The sequence below is a fragment of the Lissotriton helveticus genome, chromosome 4_2, assembly GCF_964261635.1.
Source record: "Lissotriton helveticus chromosome 4_2, aLisHel1.1, whole genome shotgun sequence".
NCBI lineage: Eukaryota > Metazoa > Chordata > Amphibia > Caudata > Salamandridae > Lissotriton > Lissotriton helveticus.
In genome coordinates this window covers 42,877,372-42,897,727 of record NC_136064.1, presented here as the reverse complement: position 1 = coordinate 42,897,727, position 20,356 = coordinate 42,877,372, and the positions used below count along the sequence as shown (strand labels likewise).

At 47.3% G+C, this 20,356-nt stretch overlaps 1 protein-coding gene across 3 annotated transcripts in view; it reads left to right on the top strand.

Annotated features, from left to right (window-relative positions):
• LOC144752190 (V-set and immunoglobulin domain-containing protein 4-like) overlaps nucleotides 1-20,356 on the top strand; it is a 122,922-nt gene that overhangs the window by 60,023 nt on the left and 42,543 nt on the right. For all 3 annotated transcript variants that reach the window (XR_013594041.1, XR_013594040.1, XM_078640134.1), the window contains exon 3: nucleotides 19,381-19,665. Coding sequence is in view for 1 of the 3 variants with exons in the window: in XM_078640134.1 (XP_078496260.1) it covers nucleotides 19,381-19,665 (285 nt within the window). In the remaining 2 variants the exon portion in view is untranslated. The remainder of the gene's footprint in view (nucleotides 1-19,380; nucleotides 19,666-20,356) is intronic.

Below are 20,356 nucleotides of genomic sequence, written 5' to 3'. Positions count from 1 at the left end.
AGTCCACAGAACTGATGGAACACCTTCACTTCAAGATACTGGCCAGCCCCACCGCCGCCCTTCGAGGAACCCTCATCTACCGACCCCCTGGACCCCGCGGACCCTTCGCCAACTCCATCACGGACATTATCTCCCCGCAGGCCATCGCATCCACCAACTACACCCTGCTGGGAGACCTCAACTTCCACCTCGACAATCAACTGGACCCCAACACCACATCCCTCCTGGACAACCTCCACAACATTGGACTCTGCCAGATCGTGACCGAGCCCACGCACTCAGCAGGACACACCCTCGACCCCCTCTTCACTACAGGAAACTCCATCACCTTCAGCCACACCACCGAACTCCCATGGACCGACCATCGTTGCGTCCACTTCACCTTCAGAACACCCACCATCCACAGACACCAGCACCGGCTTCCACAAAGAAACTGGACCAAAATCACTGATGACCAGCTCACCTCCTCACTCAACAACTCCACCCCAACCATCGCGGAAAACGACGACCCCAACACCACAGCCCGAACCCTGCATAGATGGATCTCGGACAGCACCAACACCATAGCCCCCCTCAAGAAAAACAACAATACCCGTGCCAAGAAAGCCAGATGGTTTACCACCGAACTTCGAGAGTCCAGGCGCACATGCCGCCACCTCGAAAAGGCCTGGAGAAACACCAAATCCACAGAAGCCGACAACAACTTCAGAGCCGCCACCAACGCCCACCATCAACTCATCAGAGAAACGAGGAAAAAAGCGATTGAAGACAGAATCTCCACCCACGCACACAACAGCAAGGAACTCTTCAGCATCATCAAGGAGTTCGCCCAACCCACCAGCGAGTCTACCGACATCCCTCCCTCACAAGACCTCTGCGACAAACTCAGCATCTTTTTCCACCACAAAATCAAGAGCATCTACGACAACTTCGACGAAGACAACCAACACACTGAACCCTCACCAACCACCCCCGACACCTGGAAACCAGCGATTGATGACTGGACAGCCCTCACCACCGAAGACACACTGAAGACAATGAAGTCAATCCACTCAGGGGCCCCCACAGACCCCTGCCCCCACCACATCTTCAACAGAGCCGCCAACACCATCGCACCCATGCTCCGCCAAACCATCAACCGCTCCCTGGCGACCGCCTCATTCCCCGACGACTGGAAACACGCCGAGGTCAACCCCCTCCTAAAGAAACCCTCAGCGGACCCCACCGACCTCAAAAACTACAGACCCATCTCCCTGCTCCCGTTCCCAGCGAAAGTCATCGAGAAAGCCATCAACAGCCAACTCGCCACATTCATTGAAGAACACAACATCCTCGACTCCTCCCAATCCGGCTTCAGAAAAAACCACAGTACGGAAACCGCCCTCCTCGCCGCAACAGACGACATCCGCACCTTACTGGACAAAGGAGAAACAGTAGCCCTCATCCTCCTCGACCTATCAGCGGCGTTCGACACAGTCTCCCACCGCACCCTAATACGCAGACTCTACGATGCAGGAATCCAGGACAAGGCCCTCGACTGGATCTGCTCCTTCCTCTCCAGCAGGACGCAGCGGGTCAGACTCCCCCCTTTCCTCTCGGACCCCACACCTATCACCTGCGGAGTCCCCCAGGGCTCCTCCCTCAGCCCGACGCTCTTCAACGTCTACATGGCTCCACTTGCCCCCATCGTCAGAACCTACGGACTCAACATCGTGTCATATGCAGACGACACCCAGCTCATCCTCTCCCTATCCAACGAGCCCAACACCGCCAGACGCAACTTTCGAGAAGGCATGGAAGCCGTCGCCAAATGGATGAAAAACAGCTGCCTACAACTAAACACCAACAAAACAGAAGTACTCATCATGGGCCCAAACCCCGGCACCTGGAGTGACACCTGGTGGCCCACCGCCCTCGGAAACCCGCCAACCCCCACAGACCACGCACGCAACCTGGGAATCATCCTGGACTCCGAGCTCAAAATGGACCGCCAGATCAACTCTGTCTCATCTTCCTGCTTCCACACCCTCCGCCTCCTTCGTAAGACCTTCAAATGGATCCCCCTCGAACACCAAAAGACAGTCACTCACGCCCTGGTCACCAGCAGACTCGACTACGGCAACGCACTCTACGCCGGAATAAACAAAAACCTCATCCGCAAGCTACAGAACATCCAGAACGCCGCCGCAAGACTGGTCCTCAACCTGCCAAAACACTGCCACATCTCCCAGCACCTGCGCACACTCCACTGGCTCCCCGTCGAGGCGAGAATCACCTTTAAGATGCTCACCCACGCACACAAGGCCCTCCACGGCACCGGACCAGCATATCTGAACAGCCGACTCAAATTCCACGCACCCCAAAGGACCCTACGATCAGCCCAGCTTTCCTACGCTGTGGTCCCCCGCACCAGAAAGACCAGATCGGGAGGCCGCTCCTTCTCCTTCCTCGCGGCCAAAGCATGGAACGCCCTTCCGCTCCACCTCAGACAGACAACATCGCTCCCCATCTTCGCAAGAAACCTCAAAACCTGGCTCTTCGACAGACCCCCTCCTTGATGGAATGGAACCTGCACCCCCTCAACCCCCCCCACCCCTAGCGCCTTGAGACCCTTACGGGTGAGTAGTCGCGCTTTAACAAACTCCTGATTGATTGATTGATTGATTGACCCTGTGCCTCATGGGAACAGTCCAGCCCGAACTGCCAAGCCATGTCTTCCCTGGACCGGAAACAAACTTCCGGGGACCGGTTTCTGGCATTCCAGCCGTCTTCAGCCCGGCTTGCTTGAATCCAGTGGCAAAGTAAGCAAGGGACTCATGTCTGAGCATACCCTGCCACACTTATGGTGGCCAAAAGCGGTACAAAAGGGGGTGGTGATGGACGGAGCATCTGAATCAATCAAACACTCACACCCAGTCAAAAGATCTGGGTTTAATCCATCACTGTTCTTTAGCCCACTCTGCCACCCCAGTTCAGACATGGCTATATGCAAATCAGTCTGACCCTGTGCCTCATGGGAACAGTCCAGCCCGAACTGCCAAGCCATGTCTTCCCTGGACCGGAAACAAGCTGCTGGGGACCGGTTTCTGGCATTCCAGCCGTCTTCAGCCCGGCTTGCTTGAATCCAGTGGCAAAGTGAGCAAGGGACTCGCGTCTGAGCATACCCTGCCACACTTATGGCGGCCAAAAGCGGTACAAAAAGGGGGTGGTGATGGACGGAGCATCTGAATCAATCAAACACTCACACCCAGTCAAAAGATCTGGGTTTAATCCATCACCGTTCTTTAGCCCACTCTGCCACTCCAGTTCAGACATGGCTATATGCAAATCAGTCTGACCCTGTGCCTCATGGGAACAGTCCAGCCCGAACTGCCAAGCCATGTCTTCTCTGGACCGGAAACAAGCTTCCGGAGACCTGTGATGCGGCATTGAGGCCCCAGACAGTGCCCATCCCAATCTCCTACAAAATGTCCTGCCAGACCTGACCGCATGACAATCAAAATTCAGGTGCCCTAACACGATCTGCACATCCTTGACCTGGACTTTTGACTTAGTCAACACTGCATCCAAAAGCTCCAAACAATGCCTATTCTCCTCAGGCAGACAATTCTCCCTCTTGTCCCATGAATCCAGCTCCACGCCCAAGAAGGTAATCATCTGAACAGGCCTCACCGTCTTTTCGGGAGCTAAAGGGACCCCCAAGTCCTGCATTAGACAACCGCAAACTCTCCTGACAATCCGCGGAACATGGAGCCCCAACCATGAATGAAAAAATCATCCAAATAGTGAGTCATCACTTCTTTTCCAGCCATGTGGACAACATTTTTTTGAAAAAATGGCTAAATGCCTCAAACAGAGAACAAGAAACTGAACATCCCATTGGCAAAGCCTTGTCCACAAAAAACAGCCCATCAAACTGAATGACCAACAACCCATGGTCCGTGGGGTGAACCAGGAGAAAGCGAAATGCTGATTTGATGTCACATTTTGGCATAAGGGCAACCTCCCAACCTTGTAGACCAACTGAACCGCCGTGTTAACTTAGGAGTATTGCATCTTACTACACCATTCAGGAATGAAATCATTAACCGAAAATCCCACAGGCCAAGAAAGGTGATGGATGAGGTGATACTCACCCACCTCCTGCTTGGGCACCACCCCAATAGGTGAAATCCTCAAATTTACCAGGCGCCAGTTCGAAAACGGCCCTTCCATTCTATCCTCCGACAACTCCCTCGCTAACTTTCTGACTGATCTCAAGTTCTCCGCCCACTATGACCCTCATAACACAAACGAAAACCAAACTGGAAAGCTGTAAACAACAATTCCCTCTCCCGTTCAGACTCCAGCATGACAAGCCATCTGTCCAAGCAGTCCAACTTAACTGGTCTACATGCCTTTTCCCATGGAACCCTGACCACCCCTGCCCGGTCCCCGGTCACTGAAACCAGTCCACTGTCTCCCATCGGCAGCTTGCGACCCCACAAACCCTCCCTGGATGCCACACTGGGTAAGTATGTGCTTGCCACCAGATGTTGAACACTTGTGGTGGTATTTACAATATTCCTGCAAACATTGTCTCCTATTATATGCCTAGCATGCTCCAGCCATCGCTGACTGTCCCCGACCTACCATACCTAGCCATGTCTGGGTGGGATGCCCTTGAAAGGACCTGTTGATGACCGGCCAGCCACTTGCCATATAAGTTGATGGGGCTGGCCTCTCCGTTGTCATAGTTTTCAAGAACAACTCATAATCCAATTGCCCCCACACCCATCCTCCTTGTCTGCTAGTCGTGACCGAAATTCCTCATCATAACACTCCCACACCCACCCTCCAAAAGTCATCTGCCTTCCGCACTACATCCAAATATATGAACAGGGCAATGCACCGTTCTTGATGTTTCTCACAGTATAGCTTGCATATATGAGAAAATCCGCTGTACAACTTTCGATGTTAATAGGCACCCTGGGCCTACGTGATAGCTCGTACTCCTCCTGCTTTGATCCTTCTTTTGCCCGTATCTCCTGATGCAGTAACTTAAATAACTCCACAAATTCCCCTTTTCAAATCCACTCTTTAGTAGCAGCCATCAAATGCACCCCCAAAGGTTTAGTGATCCCCATATATGGCATCTTTTTCGTTCTGCTATCCTCCTCCCCACCTCCGTTTCAGTGCTCTCTGTGGCTTGCGCTGAATCCACCCTTGAGTCCATACCTGTACCCTGATCCTGCGCATACTTACCCTTCCTCAGCCAAGGACCACCCTTCTTTTGCGCTTCCTCCTCACTTCCCGCTGCTTGAACCCCTACCTCCGTAAAACCGCCTTGTCTCTCCTTTCGCGTCATGCCAACCTTACCTGGCTTCAAGATCGGGGCCTGCTCCGAGGCCGTCCGTGCTGCTGCCACTGCTCTCTCTCTCCGGTTCGCCAGTGTGTTTGTCACCATGTCCTGTAAGACACCAACACTACCCCTCCGGTTAGGCACACCCCGTCCTCTACTTGTCTGAGGTTCTGCCCACCACTCATCCTCACAGTCACCCCCATCCAACAGCTCACCATCATCCACAATCTCACCCTCCTCCAATTCCTCTTCATCATAATCCAAGTCCCAGCCCCCAACTCCACCATCCACACACTGCGCACTCATGCCCGGCACTTCCCCAACACCCATCCCCCCATCTCCAACTTGCTCCGGGAATAACGTCTGCGAAGGGTCATATTCTCGCCAGGCAGACGCACCCTCCTGGTCTTGGCTTGCTTGACTCAGGTCCCCCACTGTCCCACGGCCAGCCATAGCGACGCAGGCCCTGTCTTTGGGCCAGGGTGGACAGGCCGCACTAGACCCTCCTGACTGACTTGCCCGCAACCAATAACCCACACCTACCTCCAACCCCCGGTTGGCACCAAGCTGTCCCTGCCCTGCCTGCACCACCAAAACAGAAGGGGGAAGATGACATCACACCCACCACCCTCGAACCCCATCCTGGAAAGCCTCCGCCCCCATCCAAACCATTGATTGGAGTGGGAGGGTAGGTATGACCACTATCCCAGACCACCAGACCCCCGCTCCCCCAGAGCTACAGCACCACCCACTTCCGCCCCCACTGGTAATGCCCGGACATCACTCTCTCCCTGCCTGACCTCAAGCCCCTGGTACAAACCTCCAACCTCCAGAGCAATGGCCTCCCCTTGACCCCAAGCACCAACATGTACACTTCAGGGGCCCCACTACCCCCTTTGACAAACCCCTCTCTCCAATCCTGCCTCATCAACACTCCTCTCAATCAGGGCCTGCCTTCGCGGACTGGAGAGGTCCAGCGGCAGGCCCTTATCATAGAAAACCCCTCCCAGTGATGTGTCACGCCACCCAAGGTCCTCGTGGACTGACGGCGTCACCACACCCTCAGGCTGCACTACAGTGTGCAGGCCCAAGTCATGAGGAAGCACCAACTCCCTGCCCTAGGGCTCGCCCACGGAAACTGCCTCCCTCTGCCAGTCAACAATAGGTAGGGGCCTAAACTTGGGTTGCACACTGTGAACCCGTCCTCTGCCCTGCCCTCCCACCAACTTCTTTGGGACTCCCCCCACCCGCACCGGCCTTGCGACCGGAGCAACTCTGGCCGTGCCCCAGCCCTACCCTGCATCTCAGCCCTCACTGCTTTGCGAAACCACAGGCTGTAACAAACGACCAGCCCGCTTCCCGCCACCCACTCGTACCCCATCTGGTTATACCTCGCGGGCGGGCGAGGCACAAGCCAAAACGGCTGCCGCCACTCCACCCGCAGGTCTTTGCTTTGAGTAATGCCCACCTGAACCAGTGCCCCATCTGCCAGCAGGTCAGACCTGCCCACCTGCAGCAACACAAGCAGCGCTTGCTGCACGTCGACCGGAACAGCCATGCTGCTTCCCAAGCCAGACAACCTACACAAACCTAACTCTATCCCTGACAACCGGGGCAGGCTAATTCAAAATGGCACCTCAACCCCGTTATCCATTGCCCAAGAACCCTAACTTAGCCCTGCCCCGCGAGCTGAGCTCATCATGAGCACCGAAGGGGTTAAGTCGTTTGTTTTCGGACCATATCACCAGCCTGATATTTCTGGGAGGGTAGGGCTTCGCCCACCCACCCAGAACCATCACGGTGGTCAATGAAAACTAGACCACAGAGGCGCAGATGCACCACCGTCAGAACGATGGCACCAGAAAGAAAAGACATCGGTGAATATTGACAGCGGTAAGAAGAACTTAAATACAATTCTAACACAGGGAGAAAGAAAACTGAAAAACCTGATCCTGGGAAAACAACCGGTTAAAACGCTGAGCAATGTCAGAAATGAAGATAAATCCTTTTTGTTTCATTAAACAATAGTGGCACCAGTTCAGGAGCTCTACTTGAGACAGTCAATGAAACCTAGATCGTCCAAGTGCAGAGATACCACCCTCAGAAATACAGCACCGGAAAACAGAGAGATTTGTGAATCTCGTCAGGGTGGAGGAAACGGTAAAAGACGCAAAAAAATAATTTTATCATAAGAGGGAATAAAACTGTTGTAAACCTGACCAACACAAAGCAAATAAGTAAATCTGTTAAAAACGTGGCCAATGTGAGAAAAAAAACACATACATGCTTTTTAAGAGGTTTAACATTATCTGCAGCAGTTTCCGAATATATGAGGTCTAAGAAGTCAGGAGTGACGAGGTATTCACCCTCGGTTGGTGAGCCAAGCTTTCTTGTGCTAGGATTCTTAAACTCCAAAGAAATGGATAATTAACTTCCTGTATGCGTGTGACTGATTTAGCAAAAACCTAACTTCGAAGCAACTCAGTACTTCAAGAAGATTCAGTACGATAGGTAGGTGGAAGTAGCAAAGATGCAAGGTAGGAAGGGGTGGGATTTGAAGGTTGCTAAAGAGTACAGGGTGGGAGTCAACTGGAGCAGTGGCATGTGGCAAGATAGAGCCCACGTGAGCGAGAGGCATGGCCAAAGAAAGCGGTGTTCCTCAGTGGTCAAGGCATTGGGAAGGTTAAGCCTTTTTACTAAATCAAAACCAAGTCCCATAATTTATCATTTTACACAGAAGGCAGCAAGACAACTTGCTGCACTGTTTTCAAGGGAGAGGGCAGAAATGCCCCATATTTACCATTATATGGCACATTCCTGTCCTCTCCTTGTGTAGGCGCTCTCAGTGCAGCTTAGCCCCAATGCAGGCACCCTTGTGTCATACTGCAAGGGTGCCTGTTTTGCAGGCGGGACTGTTTGTTGCAGAAAGGTACACTTTCCTGCACAAAAACAATCCTTAAAGGCATTTCCCTCTTTCTAAGTGTGCTGCAGTACACTTAGGGCCTGATTACGAGATGAGGTGTTATTTATCGCTCCTAATAAATAAAGTTACCACGCAGTACGTTCTTTATCGGACATGATAAATAACACCTATTATGAGTTTGTGGGGAATAACATGCTGATTGTAGTGTTTAAAGGACCAAAATCCACATGAAACAGTAAATACCATATGATTTCACCTGTTAAATTTTGTTAGGTTTGACGTGCCAAAATGTTATGAATGTTGGGTTATTTAAGCAGACCTCCCAGGATATTGCGGCATGGATTAGCAAATTTAGCGGCACAAATGTGGAAGTTTAGCGGCACAAATATGGAAATTTAGCGGCATTTTTGCGGCAATTTATTTTACTTATAATCATTCTTTTTCAGCCTGAAATCAATGGAAACTGTTTTAGCAGAGTATTCTACTTTGAAATAGGCATGTTTAAAGTGTCTGCAGTTCTACAGGAGTACAGCTCCAGTCCTAGCCTCGTGGGAGGAAGCTGTATTTCTCCCTGGGTTGTTCTAGTGCTCATGTATGCACCGTTACCCACGCAAATAGAAGCGGTACTGTATGAGCACCAGAAGTGCACGCTTCCTGCACACACAAAAATTAGTACCACACAGACATCAGCAGTGCAAGATTCTCTTAGACAAATTCATGCACCCACAAACACAAAGTGTTGTCAATGTGTGTTGGTGAGTTTTCATCATTCGTGGGTAGTGTATGTCTTGGACTCTGTGACACCATGGAAGTGAGTACATCATATTTTGTCTGTTAATGTATGTGTCCTTCTAAATGCATGTCCTCCCCAAAAGCCAAACCTATTGAATTTGGCATTCTTGTTTAGGCATGGCTGTACCTGTTCTTAAGGACATCCAGTGATTTCTCTACAGCCCTATTGGTCCCTCAGAGTTGCATGCGTAACACTCTGCCCCTGCCATGCCTATCCGTCAAGGGAAGACTGACTTGTGACTGAGTCTCTGTGAGCTGTCTGCCGACCAGTAGTGTTCCTGAGACAGAACTGACATTTCCCAAGTTCTACTGGATTATCATATGTACCCACAGCCGGTGCCTGATTCTATCCCAGCCCTACTGATCTTTCACAAACACACCTGATGTGACCAAATCTGTCAGCACTCTGTCATTCATAAAGTGAAGTTTGCATGCAACTTCCTGTGCCCCAGCCCTACATCCACAACCTCTGTCCTACTCACCTAACTAGTGACTGACCCTTCTTCACGCCTATCTGCTTCGAGGCTGAACATGTAACATGTAACTGACTCTTCCACATATTAGCCAGCCTTTCAAACACATGCCTGAGATGTAATAGTATGCCTCGTTGATACTGCCCTTTAGGATTTAAGTGTGACGTGCTCTTCCTCAGTCCTACTTTCAATTCAGTGGCGCATCTAACTGCCAACGTTTCAGTGGCCATTACAAATTCTGCCTTATGTTTCCCACTCTGCTTCAGCCATACTTGCCTTTCAGAGGGGCACTGGCATCTGGTTTAGATTACCCATGCTATACCAGCTTGACAGATGCGCCTCTCCAGCTGTACTGTCCTTTCAGATGTGCCCTTCAGTCTGTAAATGCAATCAGAATTAACTTCGTGCATGCATAAATGTGACACAAATGTGCATTTGTTATTTAGCATTTTTTGTTTCTCTACCAGGAAAATTGTTTCCAAATGGAAAAGCTACCTCTTCCCGTATGGCTCCCTCTCTGTGTAACTCTGGTAACAAATTAACACCTACACCCGCGCAGGGCTCATATGGAGTTTTACCTGCCTCTAGGTGCCCGACGGAGGACTCTGGTATGCCTTAAACTACTGCTCTGAAACCAGCCTGTGGCTTGATTCAATCAGAGCAGACAGAGGAGTGAGTGTGGTCGATAGCTGTTCAGTATTAACTTCTCTGCAAAATAGTTTTGTATTCCTAAGCATTGTGCAGTATTTGGCTCACCATTACATTGCTCATCATTCATCATTTCAACAGTTAAGTGTCCCCAAAAAAATAAAAAGATAACATTTTTCCGAATTTCGCGGGCAGTTTAGTAAAATCGCGGCATTTTTACAATACTGCCGATTTCGCGATTTTTTTTTGCAAATCGCGAAATCCTGGAGGGTCTGTTTAAGGCATTTGATAATTATTGGATACGTTAAATAAAACCACACTTGTAATTCCCTGCCTTGCGTAAACAGGGGTATGGGCACAGGATGGAATTTAACAAGTCACTCACAATTAGGCCCTTAGAAAGAGGAAACGATGAGGAGAAATAAAGATAGTTCTCCTCATTGCACCTCTGGTCGGAAGGCATACAATTCTGATGCATTCCCAGTTCTACCGGTGTTGTCAAATCTGGGAATGCCCCAGAATGCATAGGCGGATGCTTGGCAACACCCATACTCTACCCATGTAACGCCTCCACCACACAGTGTAACACAGGCAGCGACTTGTGCTGCTTTCTGTTACACCAGATTTACCAACCCACGCAGGGCCACGACGGTTGGTCTTGCGTGGCTTGGTGAATCTGATTCTAGGTTTTGTGTCGCCCTACGTCGTCTTGCATGGCGCAAGAGCAATGCAAAACTGATAAATCTGCCCCTAACTTCATAACGTAGAAAGATGCTGTGCAAATTTTGAAAGTACTAACTACTTTAACTGTATTTCGTTTGATAATGCTTTGAAATCTTCCTTCTGTAGAAGATAAAACATATTGTCTAAAATCTAGCCAATTCCTTAATCATCAAGGTAAAAAGGGGCACACCCAGTATTCCTCAAGAATCTCGATATGTAATATTGTCCAAAACAATTGTTCTTTCTGAATAACTTAGGAAACATGTTTGTAAATAAGGCACAATGCAAGTGTATGTGGAAAAGAGAGTATATGGTACAGATCCATTTATATACCATCAATACATTGAAAGCATAATCCATAAGCTTCATTTTAAACAAAAAGACGCAGCTAAGGTTCTCCAAATGAAGAAACCAGCACAAAAAGGTGATAATTTACCACAGTGGAAAATTGCACAGCAAAAGAATAATATTAAAGATAAGCTAAATGTAAAATTAACCATCTAGTCGAGCTAAAGCTTCATCAATTATTGCGGTTCCACATACATATGGAGTTTGTAACTGTCCAAAACCATTATGATTGTCAATGTTTGGACCCCTAAATCTAAATATATCACCAGATCTTCCACAGGACAGGAGAAATGAGCACCTTAAATAGGTGTAAGACTGTGGCCCAGCCACTCACCTGAAGTTCAGGTTGTCTGCAGGAGCGATGATCTCTCCTCCTAGAGCACCTCTCGGCCCTACTGAACTCGCTACAGGAGTCCCAGCTGGTGCCCAAAAAGGGAAGGGGAACAGGACGAGAAAATGAGAAAACTGCTGCTCCACACAGCCTAATCCAGCCCAGCATCCTTGAGGGGATCTATTTTAAGAGTAAGGTCACCCTTTTTAAGGACTTGCGTCTCTCTGTAAAATAAGAAATGCAACAGATGAGTACAGAGACACTTCTGGGTCACCAAGGCGCACTCAACACAGAACATTCATTATAAGCGAGTTATGTTAATCACCTGGGGGCAGATTTATGTTAACTGGCGCATCCCCAGGGATGCGCCAGTTAACATGCGCCACAGTGCGCCACTGCTCCGCCACCCATGGTGCGCCGCATTTATGATGCGGCGCACCATGGTGCAAGGCAGTGAGGATGCGTGACGCATCTCTCGACGTATGGGCGACGCATTGCAGGAGTCATGTCACAAGTGCGACATGACTCCTGCAATGCACAGGAGCCACCTATTCAATGCATGGTGCGTCATCCTTACGCCTGCTTCAAGCAGGCGTAAGGAATTGACGTAGAAAGTGACTGAGTGAAATCTCATAGATATCACTCAGCCACTTTTAGGAGGCGTTCCTGCGCAGGAACGCCCCCCACTGCGCAGGAACGCCTCCTTATGGCGCAGGGCTTTCCAACGTGACGCATCTCTTAGATGCGTCACATTGTAAATAGGGCGCATTGTTTGCGCCACCGTTGCGTCACATTTAGTGACGCAATTGCGGCGCAAGGAGGCGCAAGGCCATCATAAATCTGCCCCCTGGTTCTCAAGAGGAGCTGAGATACTCTCTTATAATTTATCTGTAGGTTGAAGGAGAATACAATCCAAATAATAGTTCTCTAAGAACAATGCTGCCAAAAAGGAATCACAGGCTATGATTATGTGTCATCTACAGCCAGGTAACAAATGGCACCTAGACACATCGTTTTGTTTGCATAAAACACCCGTAAACAAATATTCACATCTAGGAACAGTCCCAAAGGTGTACATAAGCCAGTGTACATACAATGTGATGATCAGAGGGGGAACAGGATGCTTCCATGCTCAAGGTGTGATATCAAGATCACAATATTCGTCTTAATATCAAAGTTCTATGCAAATAGTGTAGAAACGAAACTCTCAGAATTTGGAAATGAGTTCAAACATAAAATGACTCCAAGCGCTTGGCTGAATACAAATATGAAATGAGTTCAAACATAAAATGACTCCAAGCGCTTAGCGTAATACAAATATGAAATGTTTTACCCATAAAATGACCCCAAGCACTAATCGCAAAACAAATAGATAAATGCCATAGTCTTGAATCAAAAGTCACATGCTGCCTTAAAGCGCATTGCACTTAGCTGTCTGATACTTGCTGCAGTCCTGGACCGGCACGTGCTTCTGTACAATGGTGAAGTAGGAAATCCTGAAGAGGTGACAGAAGCAGTCTCCGGGTGAAGTGGGAACTAGGAGATTAAGCCAAGCACTGACAGGTGCAAGGCTTGAGCTTTTATAGCCAGCTTAGTGGCAGTGAACCACACATGGCTAGCCACGTCCATAAGCATGCCAGGTGCCTCAGCCACACCCATAAGCATGGCAGGTGCACATGTCCAATAATGTGACACTGTTGGTAGCACCCAAAACAAGCAATGGCACCAACAAACATAATCAAAAGAAACAAACATTGACAGTGGCAAGAAAAGGAAAAAACAAAACAACTTAGTGGACATAAACGTGAGCCATTAGGGACCCCTGAGGGTGCCAAGATACCAGACAGGACAGGGAGCTCCTGACAGTAGGGATGTCACGCAATGATCAAATATCAAAAATAGCCATCCTTGTGACTGTAGAACTCTTTAAGAACACTACATCTTGACACAGAAGCGGTCTCATTCTGCCACCAGAAACCAGTTACCCCTCAATCACTTCTTGACTTCATCTTTGCCTTTGAGCCTGTAGAGTACTCCTTTACCTTTTGGCTAGGTGTGTGCTACACATGTTTCACAAACATACATGCATATAATAGATTTGAGTCTAGCCATGTATGACTTGTTCTTTCATCCTTCTTAAGTTAATAAAACATATAGTAATGAGGTGGGTGACAAAAACTCTGTTATGAAAAGCACAAACCAATATTTATGTAGAAAGGTGTCTCAAATACATCATTGCTCATTTTTGGCACCTGTGTATGACCCCCCCTGCCTTGAATTCAGATCAAGTAATGGCAAACTCCAATTGTAAGCCTTCTAAGTTTGATAACTTATATACCATTAGCTTAGGTAATAGTACAACCTGTCATTTACAGATCCTATAAATGGTTCAACTGCAGTAAAAGGACTATTGGTATTATTTAAACTTCTGCGAAGGTTTATCAGGTGATCCTCAGACAACACAGTGAATTCATCAATGGATGCATAGCCTTCTGAGCCGGTCCTGAGGCTTGAGCTTCGAAGCGGGCCCTGGTGGTAATGGCTGCAGTGGTGTTAGCATCACCAGCAACAATTACCACTGGGATAATGCCACCTGTTATTGGCAGCATTTGGAGAGAGAAAAACAACAGACACGGGAGGGGGGTGGTAGCGATTTGGCACCCCCCCTTTATGCTATGCACACTTTTGGAACCTGCGTGATCCCTCTCTTTTCCGGACCCCGATGATCATCGGGGTCTGAAATAACCTTAAGTTGGTTTCTCTCACAGGAAACTTACACTATGAATGTTGATTCATGTTTGCGATGATCATCGGGGTCTGGAGAAGAAAGGGATCACGCAGGTTTCAAACGGGTGCCTAGCGTAAAGGGCGGTGTGCCGAATCGCTATCACCCCCCTCCCGTGACCCATGGTGCACTGATTGTTTGTACCTCCTAATAAACTTGGTACCTCTCTATTTTTGAAGGAATCTACACAAAGTGTTTTTAATACCTTTTTATCACTAGTAACCCTTGGTCAGGGTGGGCCTTAGCGCGCCCATACCAACGGGGTTCACCATTGGTCCTGATGAAAGCCTGACTAAATGCTCACACATAGGCAGAAAAATGTTGACCACACCTCTGGGATAACGTTGGACTTTTAATCTAGTCCTTTATCCTACACTTTTGTTTTTATTCATGTCCAATTGCCAAAACTAATAAAATACTTTTTTGACACAATCTGGACATTTTTAACTCACTAAACTCACCCTTCACTAATCACTTAACCAGCTCCACAGTAAACTGCCGTTGCAGCACACTAGAGTGGCATTCGGCCACTCCTGGTGGGGCCCGGTGATGAAGCATGTCACCAACTAAGTTGGTGAGCGAGGGCCTTCTGAATAACCTTAAGTTGGTTTCTCTGACAGGAAACTTATACTGTGAATGTTGATACATGCTTACTCTTCTGTTTCCTTTTATGCAAATACACTCCTTTGTTGATTTCATAAAGTATTTATGCAGCACTTCAAACAGTGATAAAGTAAAAATATTACAAAAGAAAAATCTTACACTTATTTAGAGAAATAGACTAGAATGTTATAAATAATTCAATACCAAAATGACAAAAATTAAATCAGTAGAACCGGAAATATGCAGTTTTGAAAATGTAAGTGAAAATACTATCAAAAAGCCAAAACTGCCAATACCTGCTAACTGGTCATGCGATACTGGGATAAAGTCACAAGTTCAAACTAACTGCTATGGACCATGGGTCGGATACAGAGACCAGGTTAATCCCGCCGAAATGTTACCTTCTCAGTCCAGTGCAAAGAGTCCTTTCGCGGTGGAGGAGGCCATGAGGAGCAGAGAAGCGCCACAGACAGTTGTCGATGTAGAGTGAAGAGAAGGCCTGGTTTCATGGAGAGTTCTTACTGTTCTCATCACAATCAGGCTTGTCGGTGCTTCGGTTGGCACTCTCTGCAAATGGTTGATGCTGTAGCATGAAGAGTTGGGTAGACGTAACTTCGCGTTGGTGGACTGTGCAAGTGACAGGGTTTTGGTACCAACACCATTTGGTACCAACAACCATTCACGGTCAGAAAGAGCACAATAACTTCAATTCAGCATATCTGAGGCCCCACCAAGGGACAATGACCTGAGGGGCACCACTTGGGGGTCGGAGGTGGCTTCAGCTGCATCTGGGTGCTGGTTCAGGTGGCTGTGAGTTGTTATCCGCTTGTGGCACTGGAAAGGAGGCCAGGAAACTAGTCCTTGAAGTGACTCTTGGAGTTCTGGGTTCAGGTACAGGTCCAAATCCCTCTGACTGAGGAGGGCAGTAAGGCAGCAATCCAGCAAGGCAGAAGTCTAGCAAGTCAGTAGTCCAGCAGGGCAACTGTCCAGCAGAGTGGCAGTCCTTTAAGCAGCACAGCATTCCCTCTTTCAGGCAGAATTTCCACAGGTCCAGCAGTGTACTGAAGAGTTGGTGTTTGAGGTCCAATAATTATACTTGGGCTTTCCTTTGAAGTGAGAGAAGCCTCTAGAGGTTTCCCTTTGAAGTCCACAGGCTTCTTGTGTCCCCTGTCCTGGTTCCAGTCTAACTACAGGGGGTATGCAGCCCTTTGTGTGAAGGCAGTACACAGCCTATTCAGGTGTGAGTAGGGCTGTGCACACCTCCGCTCTCCCACCCGGCCAGTGATGGCCCATCCAGGCACACCTAAGCTCCCTACTGTGTGGAGCTTTCTAGGAGGAATGCACAAAGCCCAATTGTCAGCTAGACCCAGCCATGAGACTCAGAGACAGATTACAGGCACCATATGACTAAGGCAAGAAAATAACAACTGTCTAAAAGTGGCATTTTTCAAAACTGTACCTTAAATTCCGGCTTCACCAAAAGTTAGGATTTTAAATTCCAATTCTAGAGACACCAAATATGAAATGGTCGCCTGTTCCCATTTGAAAATTACACATATAAAATGTAATAAGTTAACTCCACTGTTATCCTATAGGATAGGTAGGCCTGGCGGTAGTGCAAAACAAATGTAAGAGTTTTTCACCACCAGGATATGTAAAACTCAAAAGTCTATGTCCAACTTTCTAACTACACTGCACCCTGCCCTTGCGGCTATCCAGAGTCTACCTTAGGGATCACAGGCTGCAGGCACTAAAAGTCAAAAGCAGGAAAAAGCCAATTTTCTAAAAGTGTAATTTACAAAATTGTAATTTGAAATCCGACTTCACTATGAGAGAGGATTTTTCATTACAATTTGAATAACACCAACATGAACTGGTTACCTGCTCTTATTATGAAATTATCACTTATTAAATGTAATAAGGTAACTCCAATGTAATCATATAGGATAGTCTTGCAGTAGTTAAAAACTAATTTGAGGTTTTCTCTACCAGTATATGTAAAACAAAAAAATGTATGTCCAACATTTTAAATACACTGAACCCTGCACTCTGGGCTATCCCCGAAAGGTGACTTATATGTATTAAAAAGGAGAGTTTGGGGAGGGCAAAAGGTTTGTTTTCCCAGGTTGACATGGCAGTGTTTAAACATCACACACAGTCTACAATGGTGGACTTGAGACATGTTTAAAGGGCAACTTAAGTGGGTGGCACAATCAGTGGTGCAGGCCTACTAGCAGCATTTAATTACTGGCCCTGGGCACAGGCATTGCCACTTTACTAGGGACTTACAAGTAAATTAAATGTTCCAATTGATTATAAGCCAATTCTACCATGTTTTTAGCACTAGTTAGCAGTGGTAAAGTGAGCAGAGTCCTGAAGTCAGCAAAACAGGACGGTGAAGGGAAAAATGTAGGGTAACACCACACCAAGGGTGCCAGAACTAACAATTATTATTATTAATAATGAATTATTATCATCATTATTAGTAGTAGTATATTTAATATCAATCTGCTTTAATAAATATGATATGATAATTACCATAATTACCACTAATAATTATTTTATATACTCAAATAATAATTATTAGTATTATTAAAATGCCTGTAAAACTGGCAGTGACATTGCTATTGCCTGTCTGCTACCAATTATTACTCCTGAAGTCTTTAGCTGTTTAAAATGTTTATGGTGTTTAGCGGCAGGTGCAGCAAGGTGTACATTACCATCATAGGTCCCAGCGACTACCCGCCAATTTGTAAATGCTTGGAGCAGCAACATGTCTGGATTCTTCATCACCAAATGATATATGCTCCTTCTGGTGTTTCATTCTCGGCAGAAAGTAAAAGGCTCTAAGATCTATCAGTTGCATGTTCTACTGTGCAGAATTACACCTTGTCTCCTCCCGTACAACTTCAGTCAGAAACAACTGCAACTCATTGACCCATTATTCACAAAATCCAATCATCCAGTCGCCAAAGCTCCGTGAATTAAATATTTGCTGGCGGATGCTGATGGAACATGCAGGAAATGTGATGCATAAAACCAGGGCACAAGTCCTAAAAAAAGAAGTGGGGGGACGCTGACGTAATGACAGGAAGTGACGTCACGAAAGGTGGCTTGCACCATCAGACTCATTGCCTCCCCTCGCTTACCCCTTAGATGTGATTGCATCAGAGAAGCCAGCACGTGAGCAGCGTTCTGAATGAGCTCCGATCTTGCCCCAGAGAGGCCAAAGAGTGAATGTGTGGCTCCATTTGCTCCAGTTATCGAGCTCCCGGTAAAATAAGTGGGGGGACGCCGTCCACCCGCGTGGTACCTCAACTCGAGCCTTGCATAAAACCATGCAAGAGTAATGCGTGATCAACTGGACCACCTAAACTTGTCTGAGCCACTAAGTCACATGCGCTGATGTCGTTTTGCACTTGTATAGGCGTTGCTGCACAATGCCTCTGCAAATGCAGCGTGACGTAAGGATAAGCAAAAAAGCACTGTGGTTCACAATGATCATTGTGACCTGCAATCTGCAAATTGAGAGTTGCAAGGTGAGTGGGAGTGGCTAAAGGCCTTCCCTCCTCCACCTATAGTGTGGCTTATGAATATTAATGAGAGCAAGAGGAGGCAAAAGGAGCAGGGCTGGTTTTACCATTTTTGCCAGGGCTGCTTTTGGTTTCCCCTTCCGGTCCTGCTACTGAGTTCTGTGAAATTGTGTGAATGACTCCTTTGTGCTGTAATAGTACATTCATCGTATCCTCAAAAATCAGGCTGTTATTATATAGACTGGCCCTGGCTGAACTTCTAATGATGCTGGAGTAATTAAAGTCATTTTGAGAATTTTGTGGTACTCTTGTGACGCAAAATGACGAAAAATTACACAATTGTGTCCTCTCATGTTATTCAAAGTAATTTGGGGAAAATATGCCTACTGCAAGAGCACAGGAACAGAGCACAAGCTGCTGCTGTTCCTGTGCAGTTTCATTTAGTGCTAATTTTCATAGCGCAAAACACATCCTCGGGTCCATTATGGGCACGAAGGTCCATTTTGCGCCAAGAAAATAGAGCTAAATGTTGGGTATGCTCCACAATTAACTCTATGTAATCTTAGTTATTTTTACTGTGATTTCATGTCATTACGCTACAGCAAATTACACAAATTATGCCCAATAGCGTGTGGGCACTGTGCAAAACCCGCGTGGGGCTGTAACCGAGACACTGACTCTAGAGCTACTACTAAAATATCTGGGGACTTCTCAATATTACAGTTTTTCATGCAATTATTTAAAGTAAGAAAAATACCATATTTGTAATGACTAATCTGGAGGGAGTGGATACAGGCTACAACCATAGAAAATGAAAAAAGTCTTGTTTTCAGTTTTCTTGATATCTTAATTAACCTTTTCTTCTTTTTTGACATTGTAGTTGCTGTGACTAAACCTGTTGTCCAGCCGGCAGGATCCTTATTTGAAGTTTCTCCAGGAAATACGTTGAGGTTTACATGTTCCGCAGAAGGATCACCTCCGATTACATACAGATGGTATAAGCGTGGGGCAGAAGGAACCAGCGACCTCCTCCCGACAAGTGGATCTTCCTTCATCATTGAAAGCGCTCAGACTTCTCATTCTGGGGACTACTACTGCGAAGTGGAGAACAGGATCCCGGCAAAGACAACTCAGCAAAGTCAAGTGTTCCAGCTCAGTATCACAGGTTAGAAGTGGAATTACACAGCACCAGAGCCCTCAAGCAAAGGGACAAGTGAAAACTGAACATTGTATGCAATTTCTAGACTGATTAAGAGTACAGTGGTGTCAGAAAATTTGCAAAGAATAACAGATTATTTGCCCGCATATTTGAATGTATATCCGCCATATTTAGTGTACGCATGTTGGCACACCTACCCTGGTAGAGATTCCTCCGGCTAAATCTTTACTCCACCTGGGTTCGATGTAGCTCTGTATGACATGGTGGTGGATCTTCTGCCAATCAAGGGTGACTGCCCCACCACTGTATCCAGATGTCTTTTGGAGTTACTTCTGTGAAGGTGTGCCTGAAATTGGTAGTAGGCTTACACAAAAGGGTACGCCTTCTGTCCTTTACATTCTGAGAAGTACCACAGATGGAGGCTCTAAAAATGTACCACCACTTTGGAGGTTATATTTGAAGTGGTAACATTTTATGGAGTACATTCCACTTGTAGTAATGGGCCGTATTAGACTTCCCACTAGATATATGCCTCTTAAAAGTAGCTTTTCCCATAGTAGAAAGCACACCCTTTTATCAGAAAACACTAAGGGGTCTATTAGTATGGCGGGCAGATCGCCATCGCCCAAACGGTGGTGGCGATCCGCCCGCTATACTACACCACCCACATGCCAATTAACCCCTGCCATATCAGTAT